This window comes from Lissotriton vulgaris, chromosome 4_1 (assembly GCF_964263255.1).
Source record: "Lissotriton vulgaris chromosome 4_1, aLisVul1.2, whole genome shotgun sequence".
Classification (NCBI taxonomy): domain Eukaryota; kingdom Metazoa; phylum Chordata; class Amphibia; order Caudata; family Salamandridae; genus Lissotriton; species Lissotriton vulgaris.
The window spans coordinates 620,445,885-620,462,805 of NC_141691.1; the positions used below are offsets into that span (position 1 = coordinate 620,445,885).

The 16,921-nt window shown below is 43.1% G+C and overlaps 1 protein-coding gene across 1 annotated transcript in view; it reads left to right on the top strand.

Moving 5' to 3' along the window:
• SUGCT (succinyl-CoA:glutarate-CoA transferase) overlaps positions 1-16,921 on the top strand; it is a 3,450,745-nt gene that overhangs the window by 1,865,014 nt on the left and 1,568,810 nt on the right. The window contains exon 12 of the mRNA XM_086964866.1: positions 3,845-3,947. Coding sequence (XP_086820992.1) covers positions 3,845-3,947 — 103 coding nt within the window. The remainder of the gene's footprint in view (positions 1-3,844; positions 3,948-16,921) is intronic.

Sequence of the window (16,921 nt, forward strand, 5' to 3'; positions counted from 1 at the left end):
AGTGAAGGGACTGCTGTTAGCTCAGCTGTGGCGGGCAGCACGTTAGCTGCAGGGTGCCTTATAGTGCGGGAGCCGGGAGAGAGAGTGGGGGTAGGGGCTGGGGACTCAGTGCGACCCCAACCGCCGAAAAATGCTGCACCCAAGCTTACAGGTGGGCCAGTGCGGTCAGTCGTGCCTCAGTGCAAGTCAAGATCAGCCGGGATGCGCAGGCACCATGACGGAGGCTCCCCTCCCCCTCTGTTCTAATACCGCATGTGTCTCAAGTACTGAGGCGGACCGCATGCCGGAGGTCTGGAGATCCTTTTGGGGCTGCAAGGTGCTTACCGCTGTGTAGAGCACGGGTCGGGCACCGCAGAATGGCCACTACCACTCACCGCACCGCTGAACATCGAGCCCGCGCCAGGAGTGAATGCCGGGAGCGCTCCTCAGGCCGCCATTTGTAGGTCACGCTCGCGCATGCTTCCTCTCGTCTTCCCCTGATATCTTCTCCGTCCGAGTCGTTCACAAGCCCTCAGTTCCACCAGTTAGTGCCTCGATGTTCCGTCGGCGCACCTCCGATTTTGGGCCGCATTGGAAATCGGGAAATGGTCGGATGGGTTACTTAGACCAGGAGAGCTTTAGCCCAGCGCGGTCATTCCCGTCGCAGGCTAAGCCACGCCTCCCAAAGAGAGGCAACTTTCACAAGAATTTAAACAAGCAACATAGACAATGCCGTATTGCTCAAAAGATGATTTGGGAGGTCTATGTTCTTTAAAGCTTGTGATTCTTTTTATTTGCTTTCTTTCCAAAATTACACATATAATTCAGCACAGCTAACGTTTTTCGCCCACACTTTGGGCTTCTTCAGGGCGTAGTACCAATGAGTGGTTCGATCATGCGTCAAATGCGGCGAGCCATCCCGTCTTATCCTATTTAGTGCTCTGCTGTATCGATTAGTCTTTTCCTTAGTCCATTGATTAACCTGTTATAACCAGGCTCCGTACCATAATCCAAATACAAAAATCCAATGCTTTATGCCAAAAGTATATTGCCGTGTACGGCCATGTCGTGACACGCAGTATCAACTGTTTCCTCACTTCAGCTGCCCTTCTGAGATCTAAGGTGTAGTTTTTTATCTCAAGCAGCAGTATATGATAATCAGAAGTTCCAAATGTAAGTGGTGTTTAATGATAGAACTAATCTTGATGAAAACCTGCTGCCAGAAGAAAAAGCAAACAGTGCAGAAGGTAAAACATATTTGCTGTATGTTTCAGTAGCCTGACATCAAGGCCACCCCACCTTGTAACTGCATGACCATTTGCTCAGTTTAGCAGATGAATAATAAACATCAAAGATCAAAGATCAAAGAAATGTGTTGGGGTTTGTGTTTGGAAGAGTTGAGGATCTTATGTATGTAAGCTACCATGGACACATTCATCTCAATCTCTATAGTAGCCATTAGAAAGTTGCCCGTTTTCAAATCTATCAGAAGCAAATAATTGATAGGATGCTTTGTTTTGGGGTTGCTTAGTTACAAAAAATTGATGTGTGCTGTGTAAATTTGCAATTTCTTTGTCGCCTGAATGGTAGCTTTAGTTTAGAAGCCTGCAATGTGTTTCTACCCTGAGGCATGGTTCTGCAGTTGAGAGTTTGATATTGTGAGATATATGCTTCTTTTAATTTCCCATGCGTGCCTCCTCGAAGTAGATTTTCGGCCTCCTCCAAGTATGTTCTCGATCATAAATACGATTGTGAATCTATGTGGAAGGTACAAGGTGGAATAACTATGAAAGGTTAAAGGTAGAAGTTAATGAAGATGCGATGCACATTGTGTTACCTATTGCCAGGGAACTGGTATGGTGACAAATGATCCAAATCTAATCCCTACCATTGTAAACTCTGAGACGACCATGGGGGCCACAGTGTCAGTGCAGAACCCGGGGTGAGGGGCTGGGAGGGGTTGATGGGGAAAGAGACCGAGAGGAGGAGGGGAAGGGGAGAGGGGCTTCCTTTGTGAACCCAGTAGGCTCAGGGTATCCAGTTACGTAGCTAGACGCACTGCCACCCGGGCAGCACCTACATTTGCCGTCCTGGTGCAGGTAAGACGGGGGAGGGGGTTGGCGTCCAATGGCCGGCGTGTTGGGGGGGGGGGGTGGCTTCTGACAGCTGACTTGTTCTTGTGGTCGGGGGATGGGGGATGAAGGTATCATTCCTCTAAAACACAGATACCACTGTTTGTCTGTTTTTTGTAGGTGGATACCTCGCCGGCGTTGCCACTAAATCTGTAATGCCTTTTTCATCTGAAAACTGGATTTTTTGCCCAATATAGGAATCCTGGTTATGAGGGCCTTAGTAGTCTGTGTGCCCTTGTCATGCAATCTCTACACAATATTAGTTATCAAGCAACTTTAAATCCATCTGTTGAAACGTGCTAGCAGTCGGTGCCCGTGACATTTTGTATTATCTTTTGGACTTGACGCAAAATACAGTTTTTGTACTTGTCTGGTGTAGCATTCTATGCAACTCAGTCAACTCTGTACAAATTGTCACTTTGAATTCTGATACACAGGGCTTTAAGTGGGTTGAAAAAACTGGGAGGTCTTTCAAAGGGGTTAGGTCGATATAATTAAGGTTTCCTAAAAACACATTAGCTAAAAATCTGTGCTTACCATAGTGTGCCGCCCCATTGGTGTGTTGCTGCTTCTGTCATTGCATCTAGACATGTAATACAACAAGTAGCATTACACCTAATAAACTATTGGTTTTCGTAATGGGTATTAGTTGCATAAGATAAATAAGCAACAACTATGGCTTCGTTGTATATAATATTTAAAATGCTTCAGTCCTGAAATGATGAGACTGTGAAAGTACTATAAGGAGTCTCTTTGAAGTTACATCAAAGGAAGTGAAGGGTGGCTCTGCTGCAGAGTTAAGATTTGTTTTTCACCATCATGGTGAGGGCAAAAAACGGAAATCCCGATAAGGACCTTGCTTTTTAGAACTGTCGGTACTGAGCACAAGAAGGACCCGGCCCTCTTAAAGACCTGCTGATACATATATGCGGTGTGGTGCATCTGTTGGGCAAATATTTTTGTAACTCTGTTTCAGTGCAGACAAGAGCATCTGCTTCAGGGCCAAATGCAAAGACTGCTAAGGGCTAACATACAAAAACAAAAAGAAACCGGCGTATCCATGTATTCCTTTGTCAAATACTTTGGTTTGCTGTATGTGGTAGGTTGCTTGGCACAAAGGCAACACAATTCTGCACACAGATATCACTTTATCAGCTAAAATGGACCAGTATAGATGTTCTTAATCTGTGGATGTGCAATGCTTCAGGCACCAAACGCTGCTGAAAGACACATGGCCGGACACAGCAATATAAACAGAACACATTGTGGTAGTTGCCCAGATGCCCCATTACACAAAGCAAAGTCAGGCCGTGATCTGATTAGCAATTGTGGTTCATTCTGACATGTGTTTTAAATGTTAAGGGCAGGAAAAGTCCCGGACTGTGATCAAATCTAGAACATTTTAATATTTTACGGTTTATCACATAAAACAGCAATGGCTTTCTCCCTAAAACGTGAAGATTACCAGGGCAGATGAGGGCTGCGGGAAAGGCACTGACTCATATTTAAAATTGTTGATACAGTTTATTTATATCCTGCTCTCATATGCAAATGAAATTGTGCTTTAGTTTACCCAAGTGCTTTGCCCTAGGCCTTGCCTTTGCATTTTCAAAATATGCGAGGCGTGCATGTTTATTGCAGGCCTCGGCCCAGGTCTTTGTTGGCTTGGTACACATTCCTTGGAAACTGGAGCGAAGAGGTCAAACCACATGTATTTTGTTTGTTTCTACTAGGTTCTCTGAAAAAAAGACCTCTGAGTGGCTGCAGATCTTTGAAGGTAGCGGCATCCCATATGGGCCAATCAACACCATAGGGAAGGTCTTCTCTGAAGCTCAGGTCAGATTTTGCAGAACTTTTCCCTCAACGTCTTAAATACAAATGTGCAACAAGAGAAGGGTTGGGGCTGTAATTTGGTGTGCAACTCAATTTTATGTTATTAGACATGGTATTGATTGTGATGGTTTTCACATGCTGTTCTTTGAGCCATTTTGGTAGTAGATGCTACATAAAACTCAACATTTGAAGAAACTAGGCAAGGGAAGGTGTACCCATGTGAGTTATGCTTAGACCATCCAGCTGATTACTTGTCGTTCATGGTTTCCCTCTGGCATTGGTTCCAAGTGAGGCTGCAAATACATATTTTGCAAAAATATATAGACTCCAAAATACGCTTCCCATTTTACGATAATATTGTCTCACAAAGTTGTCCACCTCTGTTTAATTCCTAAATCAAGCCAAACTCAGTTCCCACATATTTCGGGATTGCGATAGTTCACTATTCCTACCACAGTCCAAGGCTGTTTGAAGACATGTCCTTGATGGTGGGTTTAGTAACTGCTTGAGATTTCTGTAGGGAGATATTTATATAAGAAGGAAAATGTAGTTAATGTGTGTTTTTTATTTTATTTCACAAAATTTTATTATGAAAGGTGTGTATATACATACAGTACAGTTACAGGTCCAACATCTCAGTGGTGGGTTTGTTTATGAGATCAAAGTTTTAACATGCTGCTCTGGTCTCGTGGAGAAAGGGTGTTTTCCTCTTAGCAGATTGGTCGATTAGAGATTGATAGATAGAATGTTTTTATGATAGTAACTCCTGTATTTTAATCACTGTAAATAACAGGTCTTCTTAATATCTTTTTTGACGAAATCCGGTTTTAAAACCTATAATTTGGCCTTGCTAGATTCAAACATGTGATTGTCAGATTACAAGAAATGCCATTGGTGAATGTGTTGCTGATTGAACCATCTTTCTGTGCTTTATTACAAGAGGTTTTGCTTATGATATCTTAAATGAATAAGACAATGAATATCCTCTCATTGAATTGTAATGCCCTTTCATGGGGGTCTTTCATATGACCAGTAATCACATTTGAACTGCACTTTATAATGCCTGTCGAGAGATGCCAAAAGTGATTGGATTTGGCTGTGTAGTCAGGGCAGGACCATTCCTATTGATGCAGAACAAAGGCTTTTTTGCATATGGTTGCTCTCTGTCTGGAATGGTAGGCACAGAGAGGCAAGGAAATGATAGACAAGAAAGCGGCTCAGAATAATTACCAGGGGTTGAGATTATTTCAGGCTTTCCAATTATTATTATTTTTTGTATTGTGTTTGTTGTGTAGCCGAAACAAAACAATATGGAGCTTACATGTGGTCAAAAGAGCACTATTCTGATATAACCCATAATCTTGGGTAGCCCTATCTCATACCATTATGAGTGCAGCTAGTTTAATGCTTGTAAAGATTATTCATTGTATGCAATACTTTAATGTGAACGGTCAATTACTGTGGGGCCAACTACTCTGAAAGTTGTCGAATAAGCAGAATGTCTCTGGGGCATTGTGGCTTAAAGGTTGATGTGCAGTACATTGTTAATTCCTGGATAGATTGTTTTTAGATTCTGACAAGTGTTCACTTTGCCTTAATACAGAGGTTGAGAGTGAGATATGTATATGGTTTTAAAGACGACCAATTAAACTGTAAATAAACATGTGTATGACCTTGTATGATGTGATCAACAGTGACACCATATTAACTGCATTAGTTGATAAGTTTGATTAAGGTCCATACAAAGTAAATAATTGAATCAATTTAACAAAATTTCTCTCCTAATCATTCTTTCATGGAGTGTATGCATCTTATGTGAGTTGGTTGAATGTCATCAAACAGGATGTATTAGTGCTCATTTCCAAAGGTGGGGTGGCGAATATTGAGCATATTGAATTATTAAGAGCTCATGCACTGTGTCTACATGGACTTTTAGACACTATACTGTACATAGTAAAGAGAGTGGCAGTATTGGGAGCTTTTATTGGGAAGCCATATGCTATGTTATGTTATCTGGAATTTGTAGAGTGCGCGGCTACTCCAAAGAGTGTCTGGCGCTGTGTTGTTCCTGGGTGACTTTTCAGTCTAGTTCAGCCCAGGGCAAGTGCTTCCCCGTACTCTGGGTCTGCGCTACAACAATGTTTTACATGTGCACGGGCCTTTGGATTATGGTACCGTATGTCTATGCTTTCCTTTTTTAGTGTTTATTTTTGTGAATTACAGTGGGTATTTATCAGTAGTCTCCCAACTTCTGAAACCCAGAGGTGATTAGTGTTTACACATTTCACCGCACCAAAACCCTGTTGGACACAATGCTTTTCCAGTGTTTAAATCAGGCCATAAAGAAAACGTCCTTGATAATATATGTATTTTACCAGGGCCATCCCTGCCATGAAGAAGATTCTATTGAAGGGGATTGAAATAGAATCTTTAAACCAGGTATTTCAATGATATGCAACAGTATCCATCACTGGCCAGTACAGAGCCTACTGGTCTTGGACTCCGAGAAAAGACCTTTTGCTCCTTTTTTACCTTTATTGCTCTAACTGAAACCCTAGTAAGAACGTGGGACAAGCTTTATCTGGATCTGCCCCACACCAGTTGCAGTGAAGTAGGCAAACTGTGGCAACAGGAGTCATCCTTTTTAAGTACTTGCAAATATTGCAAGTACTTAGAACCAAGTTAGACACTAGAAGTAACTGTGTGATAAAGTAATTGGCATGAACCCAACACAGATTGAATATTATGCAGAGGGAGACAGTGTCCATTCTCGCAGTCTACTCACTAGAAGGTGATATGAGGTGAAAGTTATTGACCTTGAAACATCGCAGACTTGGTACTCCTACCTGACTTAATTGTTTGACCTTGAGCTAATAATATTCTCTCTATGCCTAGCTAATTATGACCATCTTTATCACTGATTAACAAACCATAATAATACACAAGTTACTCTTAGTAATGTTGCTGGTCTTACATTCAGATCACAATAAAGGTGTGGGGAAATCAATAACTTCCAGCATGTATACAAGCAGTGCAAAATAGATTCCAAAGCTTCCAGAAATCACAATATTGTATTTTCCTTCCATACTGGCAGTAAGGCACCTCGACAGAGCCCTTATTCACAGAGTTCAAACCTATGCAGGCGACATTCTGCAGGGTCACTTGTGTCTTCCCCACCCTGCCCTTAGTTTCTTGATTGCTGGGCTGCTGTAATCAGAAGGGTTGTGACTGGGAGATCAGGCAGGGAACATTAACAAAGGATACATGGTCAACAGTGGGACAGGAATGCCAGATGACATAGACCTCAGCCTGATGAGAGCCAGGGGAACGTTGAGTTGAGGAGAGGGACTGGTAAGGAATAAGAGTCTTGTGGGTGTCTGGTTAACCTATTATTCTGCGATACAAAACCAACATTTAAGAGCTTACAGATGAGCTATTGATGTGTAAGCCTGCTTATGAGGTATTTCATGTTCTTGCTTTGCTTTAATGGAAAGACATTTCAATACTATTTTATTAGTCATGTTTACTAACAGCTGACAGTGACATTTTGTACCCTGCCAGTGCCAAAAAGAGGCTTGTAGGCACCCTTCAGAGTGGTATTGTTCTCCTGCTTATTCTGTGTTCAACTATACTTTACCATCACGCTGTTGGTATGGACGTGTAGGCCAAAGGAGATATGTGGGGAAGGGAGACACCAAGGAGAAACATCAATCGCCAAAAACGTCCCCAAGGCCCACTACGTTGGTTCTCATACTTGTCTGACAAATTATTTCCACATTCCTAAAAGGACAGCAAGTAGAGCTGCTTATAAGGGAAGATATTCTGAAGCGATATGGGGGCAGAAATGTAAAGAATTTCATGGAATCACAGAGAATCAAATTCTTACCTAACCCTGGTCCAAGAGTAAGTTTGATTCTCTTAGTGCTGTCCAGGAGTCAGAGTCACAGGCCCATCCTTCTCCTTGGACGGGAGCACAAGGAGTCACTATCGCCACTACAATGCAAATAGCTGGTATCCAATGCAGGAAGCAGGCAGTAAGATTTAAAATACAGTTTTGTTGATGATTAGTGAATTGTAATCACTCAAGCATGCATTGAATTACAGTAATCCATGAAGAGCTTTCAGAATGAGATCAGGGATCTCTTCTCGTGTATGAATTTTCTATTGCTAAAAGCGATAGTGTCATTTACTGTGCAGTAAATCTGAGGATGCATGTCTTCTGTTCATGTTGACAACTTTTTATCAATTTAGTGTCTGGACAAAGAAGTATAGCTAATGGTTGTGAAGTGGTGGGTAACATGTATATTGTGCATACAAAACTTTCCTTTAAAGAGGTACATTTTCTAAAGACGATGCCAATTGAAGGAGCTTGAGGGTCATTCCAGTCCAGCAGATTGGTCTTTCTTTCTTAAAAAATGCTCTACTGCCATCTATTGGGCAATGTCAATGATTTTCATTTTTAACCGAAAAATCAGATATCCATGGTGGGTCTTTTCCATCTATAACCCATTGAAACCGAAACCTGTAAGCATGTGTTTTTTGCTACTTTGCCAATACTGGTCTGTCTATGCAGTTTTACTTGTCCTAGGAAACTGTGAATACTGTTCTTTCCATGGATATCTCTAAATATTATCCGTGCCAGTGGCTTATTGTCCCAGTAGATCAAACAAAGAATGCTGCTCTTGCACCCCATGTGGCACCTGAACGTACTGAACTCCCTCTGGATCAGGAACTCTATTGGAAACTCTTCTTTCCTATCCACATTTTTGGTTAAAACCAGGTCTTAAATTTGATCCTTGCTTCCCTGGGGCACCAGCCTAAGTTTTTTGGGACCAGAGAGATGCAATCAAATTTGCTCTTGGATGATGTAAGTCTGGCCAGGGACTGGAAAACAGCTTTAATCAGGGCTGGAGAGTAGAGAGGGACACCTGCCAATATGATGTTGCTAAAGAACAAGCAGGATATAATTAGTGCATGTATTGCTGTTTCATCAGCGTTGGCAACCGAAGATGTTTGGTTATCTTGAGCGAATGTAGATAGAAATTGACACGTATTTATTCATTTTTAATATTCTTTTTAATTAAACGATCAAATTGGAATTTTTCAAATTAGTACTTTATTCTATACATATATAAAAATAAAGTATAATGACACAATTAAAAGCCAAGTTCAAAATTGTAAAATATACATAATGACATTTTAAAGCAGGCATGTCTTTCGAGGTAGTAGTGCGTATTCATAAAATTATAAAATAGTAGTAAAATACGCTGTAATCAATCTAAAAAATAAATGAATAAATAGCAAATAATCACTTTTTGTTATAGTTCTCCACAGTAACTTGGTTTTGCAAGCTCTGAAGAATTTTCACAAAGCATGCAGCAATTTTTGATAGACCTTTAGCAAAATATTAAACTCTTTGAGTTTCGCATATGAGTTGCCTTGAACAGAGAGCGCAGTGTTTTTAGCATACATCAAGCAAATTAGGCCATAAACAAGTTACATGTTCAATTGTTTCTTCAGTCTTTTTCCATAAGCCACATATTGTCTGCTCATTGAGCATATCGTGCCAAGTACCCTCTATCTGAAGAATGGGGATATATAATAGTGTCAATCTTAAATGTTTAGTTTTCGTCTCAAGATTGTTATCTAGGTAGAACTGTGACTATTGATAATCCTTTTGATATACTGCCTACAATACCATAAAACAGTGGTGGCCACTACTTACCAGAGGTGATTAAATTAAAAAAAGAAATAAACTTACCTGCAGGCCGGCTGGTGGCCACCTCTTACTCCTCTTCGGCTCCTCGCTTAATAGCAGGAAGCACACAGTCTCCCAGACTCCCCTAGCCAATCACAACGCTGCCTTACAGCAGCGTTATGATTGGTCTGAGAGCAGTGGTTCGGCACCCAGAGAGGGAATGGAAGGCTGTGCATGTTCTCCACCCACGCTGCGCATTATAGTCGTTGGAGAGCATGCAAAGTGTGCATGACTGTTTGGCTGGCCCAAGACCTCCGGTCAAACCGTCATGTGCACTTTAGGGTATGTTACCCACTCCTCTCACCGTCCCCTCCTCTTCCCAGCCCAGCCCACACCTAAGCAGGAATGCAAAACTAAAATGATAATGATATTGTCATTTTAGTTTTCCTTTTTAAATTGCTCGCAAAGCAGTGAGGCGACACTCCTCCGCGTTACCGGAGGACCCGCAGCTGCCGGTAAATCGTTTTAGCTCAAGGTTGGGTATATTAACACGTCTTCGGCTGCTCCTCTTCTCCTCATTACTACAGTTAGAGTAAGCCCGCTTCAATGAAAATAGACCTTTTTTAATGAATCTCTTGTTTTATAGAGTGCAACAGGGTAGATCACATCAAATTTTCAAATCTGACCCTATAAACATTTTAATCTGTGCTTCATTTGTCAAAGAATACATTCTGGTACCCAAAGTTTTGCTCAAAAGCCTTTAGCTGACGCTATTGAACATCGGCAGTACTGAGTACCAGGCTTGATTTCACCTCATGCCTCTTTCATCCTTGATTAGGCACTTCCTACCCCTTTTCTCTCTGATTGAAGCTGCTCTTGTTCATCCTTGCTATCTTTCCTTGTCAGTGGTTTGCCATTTTTCTCTATGTCCCTCTTTCCCCCTTTAGTGTTTGTCTGTCTCTTGGTCAAAGTCTGATGAGGAAAAATATGTGCCCGGCCCATGAGTGCCAGTGGACCCCACCTGGCACCACCAGCTCAAATTCAGCACTGGTTTTAAACAGTTCCTCCCAGGTCAGATGTGAAAGGGAGATTTCTCTCAACAAACCCGCTCCAGCTTGGTGCACTTGGCGTAAATTCTGCTTGCATCTCTTGTGTTAAATGAATCCACAGTATTTCAGTGAAGGCGCAACATTTCTGATATCGAGTAAACACGAATTCACAACAAAGATAATGTAATAGTCAGCCTTGCAAAGTCACCAGAGGTAGGAGTTTTGATGCTGTGATCTTAACATTTGGAATTTAAAATTAAAAGTGCCTCACTGGAGCAGTGGTAGTTGGTAGAACTGGCTACCGAAGATAACACTAAATGATACAGCAATGACAATTTATATAGCCCGTACACAAAAACAAATAGTGTTGATGTTTTTAACTAATAGGTGTTATCATCACCCGCCTCAAACATATTCCGTTTAATTACTCAGAAGAACGAAAGTCAGTATCAGCCCTGTAAGATTTATTCAGTTACTTCCAGGTCTCAGGGCAGAGTGTCAGGTGTGACAACACGTGAAAAAGTATAAAAAAGAATGAAAATACAAACATTTTTATAAACAAAGTTGATTGGGACAATTGTATATTTGTTTTTTTAAACACAATCCTTTCAAGTTTGAAAACATATTTTGTTTAATTCTTACTGCTTTAGGCAAGGTTAGGGCAACACATATGGCCTTTAAGGGCTAGACATTTAAAATTAGGTTTAGATTTATGGTTATAGTTAAGTTTACACTTAGGGTTACAGTTAGGATTGTCGTTTAGGTTAGAATGAGAGTTGTGGTTTGTGTTACACATTAGAGCTGTAGCTAGGATATGGATGTGGTTAGGGCTACAGCTGTTGTCTGGAATGTTCCTCTTTTTGTTATTTGTTATATAGTTTTCTTCTTAATTGCTGATGCAGTGTAAAATGGTTATTTCTATATCATGGGTTTCATTTAATAACTTCTTCATAAATGTATTTTCTCAGTTAATTTTGCAGTCTTCATTATCACACTAATGTTGCTGTTGTCACCTCATCTTAGTCCCCAGTGCTTCCTCTTTTGAGTACACTGCAATGGAATTAAATGGGCCTTGTGCCACTGTTAAGGGGAAAACAAACTCTACTACTGATTTGCTTGCCATCACTATGTAAGGAAGTGTCTGGCTCATGTGAATGGGTATGGTTGATGGGTGCAGAGTGCAATGGTACATGACGTGAGATTAAAACTACTTCTTGGTGGAACTAAAACTAACTTTATGAAGCCGACAAGAATAGGATTGAAAGCAATAGGGAAAATTCTTCAAACCAAATTTATTACCCTTTAATACGTGTCAAGGCTTTTCATCAGGATCTAAAATCTAGTCACTCTGCAAACGTACGGGGGAGAATTTGAATAAAAAAATGTGCAATACAACCAATAATCCGGAAACTCAAGAGTGGTTCCACCGTTGTCTCTACCTGGAAAGCAAACCGTAATAGACAAAAATATGCTTATAATTATCTTTTATCACTGTTAGAACTAGTTGTTGGCTAAAACACCATGACAGGATGAAGGTGTCACGTGGCATGAGACTAGTCAATCATAATAACATTTTATACAGGCACTTATATAATACTTATCTTCATTATTTGCACCTTAAAATACCCAATTTAATGGTTCTCAGTTTGCTTACCGCAAAGAATGGAAACTCAATAGACAGCTGCACATTTGGGTTCACAATAAACAAAATATCAATCATTTTTTATGGAGTGCAAATGGAAGCACTATGTTCAAAGGGGGGCCAGTAAGAATGTGATTCTCAAATGATTATATGAAAAACATAACCAGATATAAATCAAGAAACCTAAGACAAATGGAATGTATTAACATGCATATATTTTGCAGTTTCTTATAAGTAGGCACATTTAGGATGCTATGCAAGATATACGTGAGTCCGCAGAGTGCGCAGGTGTGCAAAATGTGTGACTTACAGAAGTAAAAGCATATGCACAGCAAGCAATATAATCAATGGCTGCAATGTTCGAAAACAGTCCCTAGATAATAATATATTCAACCAATAGGTATTAATTTATTTTGGGGTTATCATTAGGACTTTGTCAAATGCAGTCCTAGACAGCATGCATATTATTGAGCACACATTGTTTGGAGATTTTATCAATTTACTTGGAAGTTGTAATAGAGGTGTTCACAATTAGAGTAGTGTAGGAGCTTACCTTAAGTTAAGAATCAAAACGAGCTCTTTGTGTGAAAAAAGTAATTTACTTGGAATTAAATAGGTCAATAGCACAGGATATTTTTTCATACAATGTTGCTGTAAGCGCTTTTTGTGGTTTTGTTCTCCAAATTGGCAAACTTTGTTTCTCTCCCTACTAGTCTAGATGTTTAATGGACATTAGTGCTTATTTTTTAGTTTAATCAGCTTTATTAAAAGTAAAATATACATGATAATAAATATACCTAGCAAGAGAAATTGAAGAGGCAAAACAAAGTATGCATGTTTAACAACATAAAATACAGAAAAGCGGTTTATACTTGTGTATATTCTGAAGGGAAAAAGGGAAATTTACAAAAAGGAGGGAGGGAAGGGGAAAAGGAAAAAGGTAATGTCAATATACAATTGAAGATCGATAGCAGCATTTATTAAAAGATTACTAAAAAAATACAATTAGTAAGATAAATACAAAACATATTGAACAAAAAGCAGAGATCTTGCCCCAAATCTGTTAACACTGGACTGGGATGGGAGGCTGATTGGTGCAGAACTTGGCGCATGCCCACTGACCTGTTACAGGATCCCACGTGCTGTGCCCTAAACTACTAATAAGCGGGGGACGATGGACATTAGGGCCATTGAGTGGGAGGCTCTTAAAGCTCTTGTGAGGGGTAATGTATAAGCACTTTCTGTGGAGTGCTTAGAAAACTTACAGCGAATTTAAAGATCCAAGTAGACCCATTGGCAAACCTTTAGAAACAGGAGGTATTTGCGGCTGGGGGATGTGCAGCTACATTGGCGGCACATAGGGAGATGTGCTCCCTCTGGAACACTATGGACAAACCGGGTCTAAAGACCTACCAGCAGTTGCTGCCTAGAGAGGGTAACAAATCAGGTGAACTCCTGGCATGGATTCTCAGGAGAGAGATGGAGATACCCCCCATTGTTTCAATACGCAATGCACAGGGTCATTTACACTCCAGACGAAGAGATATACTAATGACACTACTGGACAATTTTAAATTAGTTTATAGTGCTGGCCCACCAGATACTGAAGGCAGGACAGAGGATGTTTTTACCGGGGCAGGACTTCCAGTTGTTAGAGTTGGATGAGGAACTCTCTGTGGCGGAGGTGGGTGCAGCCATCAAGGCATGAAACAAGTCTAAGGTTCCCGGGGGAGATGCGTTACTTGTGGGATTCTATTGGGCCTATTCCCAGGACCTACTGGAGAAATTGCTTGAGGTTTATCGGGAGGCAAGAGATAAAGGCCGACTGCTGCCGACTATGAGAGAGAGGGTGGTGTGTTTAATGTTGAAGCCTGGTGGGGATCCTGTGGATCCATACACATACAGGACCCTAACTATGCTCAACACTGATCTAAAGGTTCTGTGCAAGATACTGGCAACATGACTGGGTGATGTTATCTGGGATCTTGAAAAGGCATTTGATACAGTGGAGTTGACCTTTCTCATGGCAGTGCTGAGGGGCATGGGGTTTGGTTCCAACTTCTGTGCCTGGATTTGGCTGTTGTCCACAGAACCCTCAACACATATAAAGGTGGGAGGAGAACTCTCAGAGCCATGGCCAGTGGGGAGGGGCACTTCGCAAGGCTCGCCACTATTGTTCGCTTTGGTGTTCGAGCCCCTTGCGCTGTTGCTGCATGTGGAGATGGCTTCCTGGGGGATCTGGGTAGGGAATAACAACCATGTAGTCTCGCTGTATGCAAACAACTCACTGGTGTACGTATGTTTGCCAGGAGAGTCTAGACCCCTATGACGAGACAACTGGATGATTTTGGTAATGTCTCAGGCCTAAAACTCAACATCCACAAATCCTAAATGTGCCCGTTGGGAGGGCTGACTAGGAGACATCTACACAAGCTGCCAGATGTGGGACTCAGGTGGGTGTTGGAAGGATTCCGGTATTTGGGTTACCCACACTGATGCCCAACATCAGAGTCAGAACATGTACAAGGTGTTGACCGGTCTCAACAGCTCCATTGCCTTTTGGAACCGGCTCCCTCTGTCTGTAATGAGCAGAGCAGGGATAGCAAAATTGGTCTTCCTTCTGAGATGCCTGTATCAAGTGCAGAATACTATGTTCCTACTGATGGATCGTTTCTTCTATTTATTTATTTATTTACTCATTTGTAGGGCGCAGCAAATCATCCCCAGGGGGATCTCTCGGCACCTGAGAGAGAGGAGCATGCCATTGCAGAGGAATCAGTAGAAAAGCCAGGTCTTAAGAAGCTTTTTAAAATGTCGGAAATTGGCACAAGCATGGATCTCATCAGGGAATCAGGGTGTTCCAGTGAGTGGGGGCTGAGTACGCAAATGCCCGTCCACCCATCCTACCCTTCCTGACACAGAGCAGATTACAGCTCCTGGATCTCAGCAGTCGTGTGGGTTGGTACCATTCAATCTACTTCATCAGGTAGGCTGGCCCCATCCCATGAAGGGATTTAAAAACCAGACATAGCAGTTTAAAAATGGAACTCTTTCGGGGCGTGGCTAAGCAGCCGTGAGTAATGGCCGCAGCTTGAACGGGCTCTTCCCAACCCGCGGCGAATGATTGCTCTACAGCCTGCAGACCCGGATGAAACCTTCCCAAAGTGCCCGACGGAGCAGCTGTCACCCCCGTGAAGGCTCCGGTGTGGTGCTCGGGAACTGCGATCCCAGCTACATAGACGTTTCGACGACTGACTGCTGGGACGCCCGAACAGCACAAAATGGCGACCCTGATGCGCTGATCGGAGCGCGGTCCTGCTCGGCCTCTGGCGGCCTCCAGGCGGTCCCCCCTCCCACCAGGTGACAGGCAGATAGGGGCTCGGCCCCTGAAAAGGCAAAAGAGGCGGCGCGGGAGGACCGGGAGGGCGGCTTTCTGATTGCCGTCGCCGGGCGTTGCGGTGGTGTCGGCCCCGGAGCAAGGCGAAAATTTAGGCCCGGCTTTGCGGCCTACCAGCGGCCGACGCAGTGCTGACGGCGAAGAACCGTCACAGTGTCAGCAGGAGAGAGGAGCGAAACAGGATAGACTGACCCGCTGCCGCCTGCATTACACACGGTGAAGCCCCCGCCGGCCAGGGCACTGGGACTGCCTCCTGGAGCATCCTTACTTGACCCGGATAGCGCTTGAGGCGCAGCCACCTCTGCAGTGACCCGGACTTACTGCGGTGCCGGAGGGCCTCTGAGGACCGGCTGTGCGCCGGCTTGGACCTCTGCACCACCCTCCCCTCCCGCCCGACTTACAGGGCCTGCTTTGGCCAGGGCACGCACGGCCGGGTCAATTGGCCATTGATCGCTTGACCTCCTTGGCCGACTGAGCAGTGCTGACGACTGTGTCCCAGCTTTACAGGACTCAGGGGCGAGAGGTGAGTCCCTCGACGGACTGCTGGACGTGGGACTGGACATATCCCGAAGGCTCCAGTTTTGGAAACAAGTAATAGAGCGTTGACGCACTTGTTCCGAAGCATCTCAACGGCTGGCCTTTCGCTTGAGGGGTGAAAATGGCGACGGGGGCAGAAGCTCCAAGAATACCTCTCAGGCGAGACTGTCCAAATTTGCATGGCAACAGGGCGGAGAAAAAATCGACTCGCTAAGAGCGGACAAAGATGGCGCAAAAGGATCATCTCCCCAGCCTAAGGAACCCACGCTCCATGATGTCCTAGCAGCCATTGGGGAGATGCGCACGTCTATGGATTCAGTAACGACAGAAGTTTCTTTACTTCGTGCCGATTATAAGCAGACAAATGAAAAAGTGCGAAAACTCAAGGTGGGGATGGCGGCGCTCCAGGAGGACACTTCCGAGCTCCAGCGCCAAATGTCAGACATGGAAAAAAGACAGGCTCGTATGGCACAGCAGCTGGATGAATACGAAGGGAGGGCCCGTCTCAACAACGTCAGAATCCTTGGGGTCCTGGAGAAAACGGAGTGGCCAGCGGCGGACCTCTACGTGGAGGAGTTAATCACGAACCACCTGAAGCCTAAGGCACTATCTGCCTATTTTTCCATAGAACGAGAGCATAGGGTGCCGGGTGGG